Source organism: Stenella coeruleoalba, assembly GCF_951394435.1.
Source record: "Stenella coeruleoalba genome assembly, chromosome: 17".
Taxonomy (NCBI): Eukaryota; Metazoa; Chordata; class Mammalia; order Artiodactyla; family Delphinidae; genus Stenella; species Stenella coeruleoalba.
Window position 1 is genome coordinate 32,465,313 of NC_137163.1, and position 19,183 is coordinate 32,484,495.

The 19,183-nt window shown below is 33.7% G+C and overlaps 1 protein-coding gene and 1 pseudogene across 35 annotated transcripts in view; one reads left to right on the top strand and one right to left on the bottom strand.

Moving 5' to 3' along the window:
* RIMS2 (regulating synaptic membrane exocytosis 2) overlaps nt 1-19,183 on the bottom strand; it is a gene marked incomplete at its 5' end in the record, with an annotated part of 603,587 nt that overhangs the window by 433,684 nt on the left and 150,720 nt on the right. For 19 of the 34 annotated variants that reach the window (XM_079901285.1, XM_079901290.1, XM_079901288.1 and 16 more), the window contains 2 exons: nt 6,127-6,213; nt 6,615-6,647. The exons of 12 other annotated variants lie outside the window; for them this stretch is intronic. In XM_079901285.1, the coding sequence (XP_079757411.1) occupies nt 6,127-6,213; nt 6,615-6,647 (120 nt within the window). The remainder of the gene's footprint in view (nt 1-6,126; nt 6,214-6,614; nt 6,648-19,183) is intronic. 3 more of the 34 variants (XM_079901300.1, XM_079901311.1, XM_079901289.1) reach the window with 1 other exon arrangement.
* On the top strand, nt 17,101-18,053 carry LOC307175795 (actin-related protein 3-like; annotated as a pseudogene). Its single transcript has one exon. The product of its transcript is annotated as an actin-related protein 3-like (transcript).

Genomic DNA, 19,183 nt, shown 5'->3' on the forward strand with positions numbered 1-19,183 from the left:
AGGAAATCTCCCTGTAATCCCACTGACAAAATTGAATTGGTATTCCTTGAAACACTACATACAGCAAATTTCCTTCCTTTGAGAGGATACTTCTGTATTTGAATTTTCTTCATATTATGAACCTTATCCTTCAGTATTGTAAAAATTAGATCTTGATCTCAAGTCATTACTTACAGCAGTTTCAGAAGAACCAACAGTACCAAGAATGTGGACTAATACTGGAGTTATCTTTGCTACTACAGCTTTCTTTTGGCATGTCTTTATCTTTTGGCATCCTGAAATATCCATCTCATTGCAATAAATAAGAATCAAATGTAAACTAACTGTACTAGATGTTACTAGTGCTCACTATATAGAGTTCCCTCTCTTCATGAGGACATGGAGTTTCTAGACTTCCTTGCAGTTAGTTAAGAGCCTTGTGACAAGTTCTGGGCAATGAGCTATGAGTAAAAGTGACCTATGTCACTTCCTGTCTTACACAATTAAGAATAAATGTGTGAGGGCTTCCCTGGTGGCACAGTGGTTGAGAGTCCACCTGCCGATGCAGGGGACATGGGTTCGTGCCCCGGTCCAGGAAGATCCCACATGCAGCGGAGCGGCTGGGCCCATGAGCCATGGCCGCTGAACCTGCGTGACCGGAGCCTGTGCTCCGCAACGGGAGAGGCCACAACAGTGAGAGTCCCGCATAGCAAAAAAAAAAAAAAAAAAAAAAAAAAGAATAAATGTGTGTAAGTCTTTCATCATATAAATTTCCCTATAAGTATTGCCTCAGCTTCATCTCCCAAATATTAATATGCTGTATTTTCATTTATTTCTGTTCAAAATATATACGAATTTCCTTTTTTTTTCCTTTGAAACATGGATTATATAATAGTTTCCAAACATTTGAGAAGTTTTAAGATACCTTTCTGTTATTAATAACTAATATAATTTTGGTCATAGCACATAGTTTTATGGTTGAATTCTTTTAAATTTATTGAGACGTTTTATGGCTCATAGAATATGTTCTATTTTGTAAAATTTCTGTGTGTACTTTAAGAGAATGAGTATTCTGCTGTTGTTGAGTAGAAATGTTCTAAAAAAATTCATTCCATTCAGTTGGTTGATAGTATTGTTCAGGTCTTCTGTATACTTACTGATTTTTCTGTCTACTTGTTCTATCAATTATTAAGAGATAGATTTTGTAATCACTGACAATAATTTAAAATGTCTCTATTTCTTCAAAAAAAAAAAAGAATAAATGTGAGTTTTCCATTCTCTCTCTCTTCCTCTGATGCAGCAGTCCTGGTAGCTATGTGTTCTAATTGGCTTGCCAACAAGATGGAAGCAGCCTAGATCCCTAAACTGACACTTGGAAGAGAAGCATTCTATAATCCTATAAATAAGTCTTAGTCTTTTCATGGGCTAGTGCCCCTGGGCTGTGACTGTCACAAGTGCTTCTCAGCTTCTTTTCCTGTTTTGGAGAGACAGGAAGGTTAGGGGGACAATAATTGGGTATTTCTCTACTCTCATGTTGGTTAGGCTCTGGTAAAGTAGTTTCCTTTGAGAATGAAAATCTCTGGGAGTATGTCAAAATGGTTAATTTTCCCATCCCCCCGGTGAAAGTATGAGGGAATTTTTCACTGATCTTTACCTTGAGAACTTGGTAGAGTTCATGGAGGTAAAGCTTATAAAACTGGGGTGGGGGATCCCCTAAAGGTGGATTTCCAAGAATTTTTAACTCAAGTTAGTCCACACTCAGCCTTCAGTATTTCCTCAATTTTCTACCAGCTCCTAGCTCCGGTGGTTTCTGCTCCCAGGAAGCTGTGATTCTCTTTATTCACCTCTTCTTTCAGTTGTCAGGGCATTGATTTGTCCTGTGTCCTCAATTTTCTGGGATCTAAGAAGAGTTGTTGATTTTCAGTTTGTTCAGCATTTTTCTCATTGTAAGGATGGGAGTGACAGCTTCCAAACTCTATATGTCAAAAAGGAAACCAGAAATCTCCACAATATTGTTTTTAATTACTATCAGCATGTTTTCCCTCTTGAATATGAAATATTTGAGAGCAGGAACCATAGTCCTTTTATCTCTGGATGCCTAGTACCATGCACAGTGTGAGAATTTTCAGGGCTGTCTTGGACCTTCTTATCTGCTCTTCATCACATACTCTCGCCCTACATCATCTTGTCTCCTCTTCTAGTTTTATGCATTATACTGACAACTCTGAAAGTTATATCTGCAGCTAATCCATATCTGTCCTTCAAAGCTGGTTAACTTATTAGCATCTTAAACTTTAAAAATTTAAAACTTCAGTTTTAGTTTCTACCTCTAACCTGTTCATCCTTTCCCCTTCTTGATCATAGTTAATGGTATCACCACCCAATGAGTTCTTCCAATCAGAATTCTGGCAGTCCTCTTTGGTTCTCTCATCCTCCTTACTAACTTCTTCTAAATCTACTCCACTAACAAATCATGTCATTTCAACCTCCAAATATATCCCCAATCCACTTCCCTCCATCTTCAGTATCATCAGCCTGGTCCAAGTCATCATAATCTCTAGCCAAGTCCTTCACAAAAGCCTCCTCATTACTCTCTCAACCTCCATCCTCACTCACTCTACTCATAGAACAGCCAGATTTTTATACATAAATTAAATTATGTGACTCCCATGTTTAAAACTTTTCAGTATCTTCCCTTTATACTGACATTCAGATCCAAACTCCTTCTCACTCTCTAGAGAAACAATGTCCTGTCTGAGTCCTACCTTCAGAACCTCACTGCCTGTCGCACTCCCTCTTGTCCACTATATTACAGCCACACTAGTCTTCTTTGTGTCTCTCAAACCCTTTGCTACCTAAAAACTTTCACCTATGATTTCTCTATGCTAACACGCTTCCCCTTAGCATCGTTTTCCTATTAAAATACCTCATTATCAGAGGATTACTATATTAGTGGCCATCTCATTCCAATATTTCAAATTTTAGATTTTCCTAATATTTCAAAAGTACATTTTTTGGGGAGGGGAGGTATGCGGGCCTCTCACTGTTGTGGCCTTTCCCGTTGCGGAGCACAGGCTCCGGACACGCAGGCTTAGCGGCCATGGCTCACAGGCCCAGCCACTCTGCGGCATGTGGGATCTTCCCGGACCGGGGCACGAACCCATGTCCCCTGCATCGGCAGGTGGATTCTCAACCACTGCGCCACCAGGGAAGCCCTCAAAAGTACATTTATTATTTAACATGTCACAACATGAATAAAACAGTTATTACATGAAAATTCAAAATCAAACTAATCCAATTGATTGGTTTAATTAATCTGTATTAAAAAAACTTACCTTTGATGTTATGCTACATATTGGCAACACCAAGTTAAAATAACAGTTGTATTAAATAGCATTTATCATTTTTTCCTAATATGCCCATTTTAATTATCCAAAGACTCGTTTACACCCTACATATAACCTATATTATATTATCTTTACAGACAATTTTCCCTCATTTTAATATTAATGTGAAAAAACAGTGAAAGAAAGAAAAGAATTTAAAATTATTTAATTTGTATATTAAGCAATTTCTGCAAAGATGAATGAACTGACAACTGAAAATCGGCTCAATCCATTTTCTATGCCTCAGTACTTATGGAAAGTCAAAATGGGATACTTTGTTCTACGTATACCTATATTTTCACATAAATTACTGAAATCAAAATTACATTACATTCAAAGTTCAAAATTACATTCCTGTTACATTTAAAAAAAAACTATGAAATAAACAAATTCCAAAAATACAGACCTCAAAGAACCTACATTATTAAAGCTTTGAAAATCACAACATGGGATTTATAGAAATTCATTAAAATGAAACTACTGTTCAGGAAATATTAGATTTTTAAATACTATCTGACAGAATATTTACTTAGTTATTCTACTGTGAAAACGTTCATACAGAATATGAAAAGCATAAGTCCTACTTTTTAACATTTATAAATTAAAATGAATACCTAGAATTCAACTCTCCAAAATAATTTAATAGGTGAGTGAATAGAAAGTAAGCAGATAGGATGTTATCTTTCTCACATGGTAGTCAAAGAGAGAAACAAATGAGGTGATTCAGAAATAAGAAGTCCTAGACTCTGATCAAAGAGAAGATGAATTAAAGGAGAAGATTCAGAAGTACCCCGACCTGTGGATCAGAAAGATAAAAGGAAAGCTCCTAGAAAATTATATATCAGAAAATCTTCAGCACAATAAGATTGTAAGATGAAGAAAGTAGCTATTAAGAGAACTTATTACTTCTGATTTTTTTAATTGTATAAATCACAGAACAAGAAGAATGAATTAGTTGTCCAAGAAACATTAATGGAAATAATAGTTATTAATTTGGAATTAATTTTTAAAATATCGGAAAGTACTAGTCTTTTCTCCTACAATCTTCCTAGCCGAAAATCAAAGCAAACTATATTATATTTATTATTGAAATAAAGCTATTGCTTTTCAAATTTGCCTTGATCTTTGTTTATCCCAGTCAAATGTCATTTTGTTTCAATAATCAGTGATCACTTTTTAAAGTTACTAACAAAACATCTATTTTATTTAATGTCCACTGTAATCTACTAAATAACATAACAATCCTGATTATTTTCTAAAACCTACAAACAAGATACATAACTGACATCATTTAAAATTGAGACAAAGTCGCATCTAATTATATTTTGCTATTGATTTTACTACCTTATTATGTTTCAGTGCCTTAGAGAAAAATCAGCAAAACAATGACATTGTGTGCAATTTTAATACAATTTTTGCTGATTAGAGAAAGATTATTGAATTTATTTCTATTCCTTGGGACACAGTATTCTTACATCATAAAAGGGTAAAACATGTAAAATCAGTTGTGAAGACGCATTTATTGAGTTCCTACCATGGATCAGTCACTCTGCTACATGTCAAGGATAGAATGTAGACAAGACAAATACGGGTCTTGACTTCAACTGGCTTAAATACAGCAACAATTCCAACCGTAGAAATACATTATCAGCTAGTAGGAGAAGCATATCACAATACAGTTTTACTTCAGTTGAAAATGAAACACTGACCAAATTTAAAATAAAATGCATACAAGGTAACATAAAATGGATGAGGGATTACCCTCAATAATAACAAAACAAAAAGACATTATCTTCTATTTTCATTAAAGGCAAAATGTGAATGTTTTTCTGAATGTTTCATCTTAAGGCTCCTGGCAGTTATTCTTGTTCTCTCCTAGAGCTCATGTCACTTTTCAATCTACCCATTCATACAACCAAACTATCTACTCCATAGACATAATTCCTACTTTTATGAAGTGCAGAGGCTGACTGGTAAGAGCATTTCTGAGTAAGACGGCAGTTATCATGGGGAGTGTGGAATTTAAATCTATGCAATCTTTCTCACATTCTCAAAGAAACTTGCACTTTACAACATAAATAATATTTCTTGCACAAAGATAAAAAGATACAAGTATGAACAACTTCTTAAAGAGTGTATTTTAATCTACTAATAACTGAAATAAATGGAATTGACATTTTTTAATGTTTCAGACCAATGTGATAATAAATTGCTGGATTTCCCAAATTATGTTTCATAACCTAATGAAATATTCAGTGAAAACAGGATTCAATAGTCACATAAATTTAGTTAATATTGTATGTTCTAATACCTTGGAGCATATTTAGACACTCAGAAGTATAACAATAAAGAAACCTTCTTAACCTTTTTTAAAAGAACCCTTCCAAAACTACTTGACCAAAGATTGAATTGGGGGGTAAATACCTCTTAATGTCTTCTGGAATTATTTTTGAAAGAAATATACTTTGGAATATACTGCATATTGGAGAAAGATATTTTACTGGATAAATACAGTTTATATAATTTATACTAAAGTTGGGGGGAGAATTACCTCTTCGTTCTTACTACCCTATAAATTATCCTTGTTTTCTTTTAATATTTCCATGGGATATGAAGTATCAAAGGTGAAAATATCAAACTCATAACCTAACAATTTTCATTTCTGAGGAATGTTATTCCAAGGGCAGTATTTTAATACATACTCTTCAGTATGTTATGCTATTAGAGATAATATTTAGTCTGTACAGATCAGCTTACTTACGTCTGGGGCTCCTTTTCATTTTGTTGTTTTTGCTGGGGCTGGAGAACGTTATTTACCAGTTCAGTGATCCCACTAAAGGGAAACCACCTGTTTAAATAAGCAAATAATGTGACTGAATAACCAAATGAATAAAACAAATGGTCAAATGTTTTCTTATCCATACTAATAAAAATACACAGGCACAAAAGCTACAGCCAATGGAAATATGAGCTCCAATTATCATCCAGGCAGTCAGAATATAGGGAAATTAAGTTTGAATACTTAACCAGTCCACAAGCAGGCAGCAAAAAACTACATCTAGTCAGTATGTAGATGAAGTAAGAAGCTGCAGGCAGCTCTCTTACAAGCCAGAGAGTCAAAAAGCAGAAGACACACTAGCTGCAGCCTATCCAGTATTAGTGTAAGCTAATACCATCCAAGGTGCAGAAAGCAGAATGTGGCAAAGGTACAGAAGTCAAGTCTACTGAACTCTTAATACATTTACTTACTGTGTCAGTTGTGGTTTGTGCTCTTCTTTGACCCTAAAAAGATAAGTTTGCACAACTGAGTGCACTGTACTAGGAAGAAATTTCTATCTACAGATCTGTGGTCATATAAAAATGAAAAATGAGGTTTGTTACATAGAAAAGCTTAATGTTTTGCTATAAATTGGAATTATACATTTGAATTAATTTGACACAAAAAGGAAAAGTTGAATTATTTGTTCTTAATAGAGGGCTGATATTAAAATTCTACTCCTGTCCTAATGATTCCATGATTTGGTCCTCAAGTTTTCTGCATATTTGCATTAATATTGATATTGAAGCATTTAAAATAATTATTTTAAAGTATTATATTAAACACAGTTTACATTTGGCCTACAGAAGATAAACAGATTTCTTCTTTATTTTTAAAATTTCTTCCTTAATATAAATTGAAGTAAAGGCATAAATATTTTAAATAAAATGTAGGGTTTTATAAATGTATTTTAAAAGCCTTACAAATGGATTCATTTACTTCACAAAGGAACAGATAAAGGAATTGGGGGATTATGCATCTAATACCTAAAAATAGCTACTAAAATAATTATGTATACTAAATTTAAAATATTCATAAGCTAAAGTAAATTATTCATATAACTATAACAGACTAAAAATGCATTTAACCTATAATCAACTCGGTGTTTCACTGAAATAGCACTGGATATTTAAAAGGTGGAGAAAGATAAAACACAAGGATAGTGATGCCTCTGAAATGTGGCTTCCCACACTTTGCCTGGGACTGGTCCTGAGAGATAAACTTATGACTCAGTGATCAGTTGATTAGCTTTTACTTTCCCAAAGAAAGACTAAGAATTGGTAACTAAAATGAGTCACCAAAATCTAGGACTTTCATTAGGGAATTATATTAACATTGTAAATTAAATTCTCTTTAGATTAAATTGATTTTTTCAGTGTGTTATTATTTTAAATGATATAAGCAATAAATGAAAATGTATACCCTTATACATTTTTGTGTCCCAATGAATATAATTGGTATTTATATTTCTCTATATTAACTAAAAAAGAATATCCCATGTTCTCTGCATAAACTTCAAAAAGTACAATAGTTTTGACCTAGAGCTAAAGCCGCATCATTTAGTATTTAAATAGAGATATAATGGATTAATAGTAAAATATTATATTTAGCACCAAATATAGAAACACACAAATACAAGCAAACTATAGTGACAATGGATTCTACCTAGAAAACTTATCATGTTATTTCTTTGAGAATAAGATACAAAAATCTCTTAACGTTTTAGAACAAAACAGTACCCATATAGATAATGACAAAGAAAAATTACCATACCAGCTCATCAAAATGGAGAACAATTCAAGAGTATCCTTCACCAAATAATATGCATGATAAACAAAAATATTTAAATGAATACATAAAAGAGGAGAAGATATTTGTTAAAGAAGTCCTGGGTGATTCTCGACAAGGAATCATATTTGCTCTTAATTAGTGACAAAAGTTTTTACCATAAACAAATTTATATTAATCATAAATCAGTTTCTAATTTCAAAATCTGTACTTGAAAATATTAATAGACATAAAAATTTAAATTACCAATTCAGAAATTATTTCTGGGCTTTGTAAAATATCTATATGTGAAATATACAAACATTTACATCAGCTTCCCAAATAAAATATGTGTCATAAATACGGTGGTAAAAATATTTATCTTGTCTTTAAATCAAGAGTATAAAAATTTTCTTCTTTTGTCCAATATGTTAGATAAAATCAAACCTCAAAGTATCAGACCATAATTAAAATTCATGTTGAGATAATAATTTAAGAACTGGTAAAAAAAAAAAAAGAACTGGTAATATTAAAAAGTAATTATATATTTTTTTGACAATACATTAACATTATTGACAATGAACTCCTACATTCCTGCATTCCAGAAAGTGTACGAGGGGCTTCCAGTTTCCAATAAGATACATAAAACGCTTGGAAATCATCACTCCCACCCTTACAAGAAAAAAGCTGAACAAACCGAAAATCAATAGCTCTTCTTAGAGTCATCAAAGAATTTAGGTCATAGAGCAGGCAAACTGTTGCCATGAAAACTAGAGAAACAAACAAGTGGATCCAGACTATCACAGTTTACCAAGAGTACAGGCCCAGGAGCAGAAGCCCACACCTGGGGCCATTGTCTGTTGGAACACTTTTAACTATAATTGGCCAATAGCTGGAGACTCACTGTGGACTAGATTGAGAGTTTAAAATTCCAAGGAGTCCCAGTTTGGGGCATACTACCACACTTCCATAAATTTTATCTGCAAAAGCCATACCAGTTGCTCACTGTGAAGATCGGAGAAAAATTTCCTCCTGCATCAAGCAGGAGGAAGGGAAAGAAACCATTTTGAAATACTCCCAGAGCCCTCTGCTCTTTTTAACAATCCTAAACTCAAGGGGAAATATTTTACCAGAGCCTAACCAACTGGCATTTTACCAAAACCAAACAAGCCTGTGGAAGGTAATTACCTATTATATCACCCTCTAGCCTTTTATGTGGGAGAAGGACAATACCAAACTACAGCTCCCTCCAGCCTTCAGCATGGGGGAAGGCAAATACCTAACTCAGGCACACTAGAAGAATAAGACCTAATTATAGGACTGTTGAATGCTTGTCCTGTAGCAACACCTTCCCACCAAATCATTAGAGTTCCTGAATAATAACAGGATTACAACTATAACAACTGCAAGCTTTAAACACTATTTAGTAAGAAGTCTCTAGGCAAACACGAAACAGAAAGGAAGACAAAAATAAAGACAATAGAAGAGAGGATTTTGGAAGATGACAAAGTAGAAAGCAACAGAAATCTGCCCCCCCAAGCTACACAATCTGTCTGACATAACTAATTTGGAAATCTGGAGTCTACTGAAGGCTTTCAACTTCAGAAGAAGGCTTGGACTGTACCTTGCTGTTAATTTCAGTCAATTTGCGCTCTTAGCATAGTGGCAGCTACCCATCCCCTACCACCCTGCTCCATGGAAGGTAGCTGTTTACCTGTTCTCGGAGCAACCTATACACAGTTTGCAGGAGCAAGAGTGGGTAAAAAAGACACTGTCCTCCAAATATCGTATTTGTGCTCTGATCCCTGATTACTGCTTCTCATCTCAGAGGTCCCTACAAAGAGGTAAGTGACCATTGTTGTTGCAATCCCCCCATTGTTGCAAGCCCCTCCCCCTTTGGCTAAGGTGACTTCCAGGATATTTTTAAAGAGCCTGGGCATTTCCCCCCCACCAACCTTTGTTTTTCTATTTTTCTCTTTTTAGAAGCCAGACATTAAAGACTGAAACATTTAAAAGCAACTGCGTATATGAGAGAAAACAGAAAGTCACCATATTTGCCCAGGGAAAGGAACAGGTTCAGAAAAGACCTTAAGTTTATAACACAACCTGATCCTCAGCACAGAAACAGCCTACAACACAAAAGAATAAAATAAAATAAAAACAATAACAGAAAATAATAAAACTTAGTGAAAGGTGAGAATCTGATCTCCAGAGTTACCACATATTTAGATTCAAATGTCCAGTTTCCAACAAAAAAGTCACAAGGCATACTGAGAAACAGAAAGTATGGGCCACTCAAAGGAAAAAAAGGAACAACAAAAACTGTCCCTGAAAAACACCTGGCATATCTATTAGACAAAGACTTTAAAACAACATTGGTGGGGTTGGGGGGAGGAATTGGGAGATTGGAATTGACACATATACACTATTGATACTATATGTAAAATAGGTAATTAATGAGAACATACTGTATAGCACAAGGAACTCTACTTAATGCACTATAGTGACCTAAATGGGAAGGAAATCCAAAAAAGAGGAGATATATGTATATGTATAGCTGATTCATTTTGCTGTACAGTGGAAACTAACACAACATTGTAAAGCAACTATACTCCAATAAAAATTAATTTAAAAAAATTTAAAATAAAAAATAAAACTATCATCTTCAAAATGCTCAGAGAACTGACAATGTAGAGAAAGTCAAGAAAACAATGTGTGAACAAAATGGAAATACCAATAAAGAGACAGAAAACCTAAAAAGAACCCAAAAAGGATTCTGGACTGAAAGTTGTTGGGACTGAGAGTAGGCTACCCCAAGACACGCCACAATGGCATATAGATTATTTTGAATTAAAGTTACTTGAGATCAGTCGGTGAGAAAATAAAAAAACAATACTTAAAAGAAAACAACACTCTGATCCTTCTCTTTCCCCCTGAAAGCAAGAAAGAAATCTCCAGTGTGAAAGTATCCCCCCATACCCAAAGTACAGAAAGCATCCTTATCAACAGAATTAAGAAGTTCAAGGCTAAGAAAGCTGTATTAAAAAATCTGTGTGACTTCTTCATTAGTCTGTTACCACAAGTACAAGCCCCTTTGTTAAATCTTCACAAATGATTGTTTCTTTATCTAAAATTAATTTTTTTTTTATAAACAGCCTGCCTTGGTCACTTCAGGTGTTCCATTTCTATGAGACCTCTGTGCATACAAATTAATTTTTTTTTCTGTTAATCTGCCTTGTGTCAATTATTAGACCAGAAAAGTTTCCCCCTTCCCAAAAAGTACAAAAACGGACATGAAAAATTCACTAGAAGGATGCAGAGGCAGATTTGAGGAGGGAAGAGAAATAATCAGTGAACTTGATGATGAAACAATGAAAAGTACTGAATCTGAAGAATAGAAAGAAAACAGATTGAAGAAAAGACAGTCTAAGGGACTTGTGGGACACCACTAAGCAGACATTGGTTTGATGTGGGAATTCCAGAGGAGGAGAAAGAATATTTGAAGAAATAATGGCTGAAATTTTCTGAAATTTGATGAAATACATTAATATAAACATTAAAGACAATGAACAAATTCCCCAAAAGATGAAATCAAAGAGACCCACACCAAGACACAATAAACCAACTAAGTCAAACAAACATATAGAATACAATACCCAACAAGAACAGGAAACACATTCTTCTCGAGTGGAAATGGGACATCTTCCAGGAGAGACCATATGTCAGGCCACTAATTAAGTCTCAGTAGACTTTAAAATGTAGACATCACATAAAGTACTGGAGTGGCCAAAGGTTCATTCGGGTGTTTCCATATGATGTTATGGAAAAACCCGAATGAAATTTTTGGCCACCATAATATGTTCTTCAAACACAACAGGATAATGTGAGAAATGGAAAACTAGAGAAATCACAAATTTGTAGAAATTAAACAACATATACTTTAAAAACAATGGGTAAAAGAAAATACAAGGGAAATTAGAAAATACTCAGAGACAAATGAAAACAAAACAAAACAAAAAAATGTACCAAAATTTATGGGATGTGGTTAAGCAGTGCAAAGCAAGAAATTTATAGCTATAAACAATTACTGGCTTGGCCAAAAAGTTCATTTGGGGTTTTCCGTAAGGTGATACAAAAAAAACCTGAAGAAACTCTTTGGCCAATCCATACATTAAAAAACAAGAAAGACCTTAAAGCTAAAGCCTAATTTTGCACTTATGAAACTAGAAAAAGAAACACAAATTAACCCAAAGCCACCAGAAGGAAGGAATAATAAAAATTACAGCAGAGATAAATGAAATAGAAAAAATACAATAGAGAAACTCAATGAAACTAAAAGTTAGTTCTTTGAAAAGATTAACAAAACGAAAAATTTTGTTAGATGGCCTAAGAAAAAAGGAGAAAAGAACCAAATTACTAAAATCATAAATGGAAGTGATAACACTACTACTGTTCTACAGAAATAAAAAGGAATATGAGAGTACTATAACAACTTTATGCCAACAAATTGGACAGCCTAGATGAAATGAACAAATTCCTACAAACACAAAACATACCAGGAAATCACAAAGAAATAGAAAATCTGAATAGGCCTCTAACTAGTAAAAAGATTGAATCATTAATCAAAAATCTCAACAAAGAAAAGCTCTAGACCTGATGCCTTCACTGGTGAATTCTACCAAACATGAACTAATACCAAAAATGAACTAATACCAATCCTTCTCTAACTTTCCCAAAAATTTAAGAGGAAGGTACACTCCCTAACACATTGTTTGAGATCACCAATACCATAATACCAAAGCTACACAAAGATGCTACATGAAAAGAAAACCACAGATCAATATCTAAATACTACGCAAAGCAATCTATAGATTCAATGCAGTCCTTATCAAAATCCCAATGATGTTTTTGCCAAAATACAAAAAGTCATCCTTAATTCATATAGAATCTCAAGGGAGCCCAAATAGCCAAAATAATCTTGAAAAGTAAGAACAAAGCTACAGGAATCACACTTCCTGATTCCAAAACTTACAACAAAGGTACAGTAATCAGTGTGGTACTGGCATTAAGACAGACATAGACCAACGGAATACAATAGAGAGCCCAGAAATAAATGCCATATATACATAAAGTCAACTGGATTTTGACAAGTGTGCCAAGACCATTCCATGAGGAAAGGACAGGCTTTTCAACAATGGTGCTGGAAAATTTGGTTATCCACATGAAAAAGAATGAAGTTAGATCCTTGCTTAATATCATATGTAAATATTAACTCAAAATCAATCAAAGACCTAAATTTAATACTTAAAACTGTAAAATTCTTAGAAGAAATCAGGGACTGTGATATCTCCAGCTTTGTTCTTCTTTCTCAACATTGTTTTGACTATTTGGAGTTTTTGGTGTTTCCATACAAAAATTAGAATTATTTATTCTAGTTCTGTTAAAAATGTCATTGGTATTTTGATGAGAACTGTACTGAATCTGTAGATTGCCTTGAGTAGTATGGTCATTTTAACAATATTCTTCCAATCCATGAGCAAGTATGTCTTTCCATTTGTTTGTGTCATCTTCAATTTTTTCCATCAATGTCATAGTTTTCTTAGTACAGGTCTTTTATGTCCTTGGTTAGACTTATTCCTAGCTATTTTATTCATTTTGATACAATTGTAAATGGTATTGTTTTCTTAATTTCTCTGATAGTTCTTTGTTAGTGTATAGAAACATGACAGATTTCTATATATTAATTTTGTACCCTGCAACATTACTGAATTCAATGATGAGTTTTAATAGTTTTCTGGTGACATCTTTAGGATTTTCTATATATAGTATCATGTCATTTGCAAACAGTGATAGTTTTACTTCTTCCTTTCCAATCTGGATTTTCTTTTATTTCTTTTTCTTGTCTGATTGCGGTGGCTAGGACTTCCAATACTATGTTGAATAAAGTAGTGAGAGTAGGCGTCCTTGTCTTGTTCTTGATCTTAGAGGAAAATGATTTCAACTTTTCATCACTGAGTATGATGTGTTAGCTGTGGGTTTGTCATATATAGCAGTTATTATCTTGCAGTATCTTCCCTCTATACCCACATGGTTGAGAGTTTTTATCATAAATGGATGTTGAATTTTGTTGAAAGCTTTTTCTGCATCTAGTAAAATTATCATATGATTTTTATTCTTCAATTTGTTAACGTGGTGTATCACATTGATTTATGTGATCACACTGATTCACAGCTAATTGAGCCATCCTTGTATCACTGGGATAATTCCCACTTGGTCATGGTGTATGACACATTTACAACATGAAAGCATTCTTGAGATGGTTGGTAGTAATGCATTAATGCATAAATACATTATGAATGTATTCAGTGAAACTGAACTATACACTTAAAAGTGGTTAAGATGGAATATTTTATGTTTGTATACCTTACCACAAAAAAAAAATTGGAAAAAATTTAAGGACAATAGAGGAAATTTTTAGCCTCTGACACCACAGCTACACCAATTACTAAACACTGCCAGATAAATATAAAATCTGCCACACTAAAGGACTATCTACTGGGCTGTCTACCTACATTCCTTTTATCCAATAAACCTTGTCTAGCTTTCAACAAAAAATACAAGGCATTCTAAAGGCAAGAAAAAACAGTCTGAAGAGACAAAGCACATATCAGAAACAGACTCAGATAAGGCAGAGAACTGGAATTGGGCAAAATAAATACAGTTAATATGTTAAAGATGCTAATGGAAAAGGTGTACAACATGCAAGAACAGATGGGTACTGTGAGCAGAGAAATAAATTGTTTAAGAAAGAATGAAAAGGAAGCTCTAGAGATAAATAACACTGTAACAAAAATGAAGAATGCCTGTGATGGACTCATCAGTAGACTACACTCAGCTGAGAAAGAATAGATGAACTTGAAGATATGTCAATAAAAACTTCTAAAACTGAAAGGCACAGAGAGAAAAGAAAGAAAAAGATGGAACAGAATGACCAAGAACTGTGGGATAATTACAAAAAGGTATAATATACATGCAATGGGAATGCTGGAAGGAGAAGAAAGAAAGGAACAGAAGAAACTTGAAGTAATAATGACTGAGAATTTTCCAAAATTAATGACAGACTCCAAGCCACAGATCTAGGAAGCATGAGGAACACCAAGCAGAATTAATATAAAAAAAATCTTTTACACCTACGCAAATCCTATTCAAACTGCAGAAAACCAAAGACAAAGAGGAAATTCTGACAGAAGCCAGAAAGAAGACAAACACCTTACCTACAGAGAAACAAACATAAGAATTACTTTGGACTTCTCTTCAGAAACCATGCAAGCAAAAAGAAAGTGGAATAAAATATCTGAATTGTTGAAAGAAAAAAACCCCACCAACCTAGAATTCTGTGTCCAGTGCAATTATTCACTTCAAAAGTGAAGGAGAAATATACCTACTCAGACAAAGAAAAATTGAGGGAATTTGTCATCAATAGACCTGCCTTGCAAAGAGTGTAAAAAAAGGCAGAAGAAAATGATATAAGTTGGAAACATCTATATAAAAAATAGGAAGAGCATTAGTGAAGGAATAAATGAGGGCAAAATAAAATCTTTTCTTTTTCTTATTCTTAATTGATCTAAGTTTGTTCAAAATAATAGTAGTAACATTGCATTTGATGATTATAGCTTAGGGATAAGTGAAATGAATGATACCAACTTTCAAGGTACAAAAGGGGAAAATCAGGAATACTCTTTTATAAAGTACTTATACTACCCCTGAGGTGGTATAGTGTTATCTGAAAGTAGGGCTTGGATTAGTTATAAATTATTGAATCAGTTGCAAACTCTTCAGCAACCACTAAAACATACTATTTTTAAAAAAGGAAGTATAATTCATATGCAAAGTGAGGAGAGAAAATGGAATCAAATCATATAAAATGCTGAACTCTAAAGTAAACAAAGAACAAAGGCAATGATTGGAACAGTTACAAATATGATAGCTATTAATCCAATTATATCAATCATCATTTTAAATGTGAATGATCTAAATTGACCAATTAAAAGGTAGAAACTGTCAAAGTACACAAAAAAATAAAGAGAGAGAGAGCACCAACTGTGTTTTCTACAAGAAACCACTTTAAATAGAAAGACACAGTAAAGTCATGAAGAAAGATATACCATGCTAACACTAATAAAAAGAGAGCTGGAGAATCTACATTAATTTCAGACAGTGACCTTCAGAGCAAGGAAAATTATCAAAGATAAAGAGGGGCACTCCATAATGATAAAGGGGTGAGTTTCCCAAGAACACATAATAATCCTTAATTTGCAGAGCCTAACAATAGAATATCAAAATACAAAGGGAAAAAAAATGTCAAAATACAAGAGGCACAAGAAATATACAAATCCATTATTACAGTTAAAGACATCACACTTCTATCAGTAACTGACAAATCCAGTAGGCAGGAAATCAGCAAGGATATAGCTGAACTGAATAGCATCATCAATAAAACAGATCTAACTGACATTCTATAGTACTTCATCCAATAACAGCAGAATACACATTATTCTCAAACTCATATGGAATATTCACCAAGACAGACCACATTCTAAGCCATAATACACTCTTCAACAAACTTAAAAGAATACAAATTATACAAAGTACGCTTTGAGTTCACAGTCAAATTAAACTAGAAATCAATTACGGAACAGTAGTAGGAAATCCAAAAATATCTGGAGATTAAACAATACATTTCTAAATAACACAAGGGTCAAAGAATTCTCAAAAGAAATTTGAAATATTATGAATATATTTCACCTGAAGTGAAAATAAAAATGTATCAAAATTTGCAAGATGCAGCTAAATATGTGCTTTGATGGAAATTTCTAGCATTGGATGCATATGTTAGGGAAAAAAGAAAGATCTAAAATCTATAAAATAAACTTCCACCTTAGGAAACTGGGGGGGAAAAGAGTAAATTAAATCTAAAACAAGCAGAAGAAAAGAAATAATAAAAATTAGAGCAATACAGTAATAGACAGTGGAGACAGTGTCACCCATGTCATCCCTGTGGCTGAAGGGTATGTAATTGACAGCTGTATTAAGCACAGCTGTAATATAACAGCTGTGTATATAACACAGGATGTAATATAACATATTTTACATGTATGTAATATAACATATTTTATTCAACAATTGCTGAGAGATGGAAAAGTAAGAATCCATCAGAGAAATCCTTGGGAACGTTAAAGGAGCACTATAGTTATGCCTGCCCAGATTTGGTCAAAGAATTTAACAAGTATGACACAGATGGAGCAAAGTGGATTAAACAGTATACTGGAATCAATGTTATCTCAAAGAAAGAATTCTCCATTGGGGTTGGTTATTGAGAGATTCTTGGAACGTGACATTTTTTTCATCTAGAGTTTGCTAATCCAGGCTTTACTCAACCTATCTCAGAAGTTGTAGATGAAGTAAATAATCACAATTGTCCTACTGATGTCATAGATCCTCTCAACAAGAATATTGTCCTCTCTGGATATTCAACCATGTTCAGGGACTTTGGATCAGGGACTTTGGACATCACTTGCAAAGAGATTTGAAAAGAACTGGAGATGCCAGGCTGAAATTAAGTGAGGAACTGAGTGGTGGTAGACTGACACAAAAACCTATTGATGTACAAGTCATCACACCCAAAATGCAGTCACATGCAATGTGGTTTGGAGGATCCATGCTGGCTTCTACGCCTGAATTCTACCATGTATGCCACGCCAAAAAGGATTATGAAGAAATTGGGCCTAGCATTTGTCATCACTATCCAGTGTTTGGAGTTAAGTCATAAAATTAACTTCACAGTCACTGGGGTTAGGGAAGTGAGGAAGAAATAATCTTTCTGATTGCCTTTTTTGTCTGGATGGCTGGTTTTGAGGTTTTAACCCTGACTTGAAATAATAAGACCAAACTAAATTACACAGGAATATTTTAGTAAGTTTATCAACATGGGAATGTAGAGGAGAGACAAAATGATTAAATGTTTTTCTTCAGATTCAATATTTGAATTGTATGTGTAACAAAAAGAAGCAGGTGTTAGTTCTTTCTGTGCCCTGATAGGTTCTATACTATTGAATTAGCCAAGATTTGAGGGTATGTAGATAGCTCTGTAATGCTTGAATTGTACACTTCTAAGTGTACAATGCAAGAGCTTGTTTGTATTTCATACTTTTTACACTTTCAGGGAAATGTCACAGGCAAATTAGTATTTGAGGGAAAAAAGTGACCAAGTAAAGGACAAATTCAAAAAGTAGCCTATGACACTTGGTGAAGACACCCGCTCAAGGGATTCCAGTTATTATGAATTGCTTTCATACCTTGTGTCCCCCCATGGTTTTCTTTGCAAGTGCTTTTGGAACTAAGAAGCTATTATCTTGGATTAACTGATGCCTGCCAGTACTTTCTGTTTAACTCTCATTCTGTTTCTTGCTTTAAAGGAAAAGTAAAAATAAGACTGTTGGACCAGTATTGCAGTTCTAGTGTCATTTCTTATTCAAAAAAATGAATCATTTGATTACCAAAATTAGTCATTTTTAAAGCCTAACGCCATTCTAATAAAGGCACAAATTTCTTTCGAATACTTGTTTCAAGTTCTTTTAAGTTAATAAGCCTATTTTCTTCAAAAAAAAAATTAGAGCAGACATCAGTGAAATTTAAAATATGAAATCAACAGATAAAAATCAACAAAACCAAAAGTTCCCTCTTTGTAAAGACCAATAAAATGATAAACCCTTATCTAGATTAGTCAAGTAAAAGAGAGAAGCCACAAATTACTAATAACAGAAATGAAAGACAGTCCATCACTACTGATTCCATGACATTAAAACTGATTTTTAAAATGTTAAGAAGAATTCTATACCCAGAAATTTAATAACTTTGATGAAATGGACCATTTTCTTGGAAGATACAATCTACAAAAGTTCACACAGGGAGAAACAGATAATCTGAATAGGTCTACATCTACTAAAGAAATTGAATCGATAGCTAATAACCTTGCAAAGCAGAAATCACCAGGTTCCAGACAGTTCCATCTGTGAATTCTACCAAACATTTAAAGAGGAAATGATACCAATCCTCTACAATTTCCCAGAAAAGGAAGTCAAGGGAACACTTTTAAAACTCATTCTCTTAGAGCAGCATCACCTTTATATGAAAACTAGGCAAAGACATTAAAATAAATGAAAATTATGACATC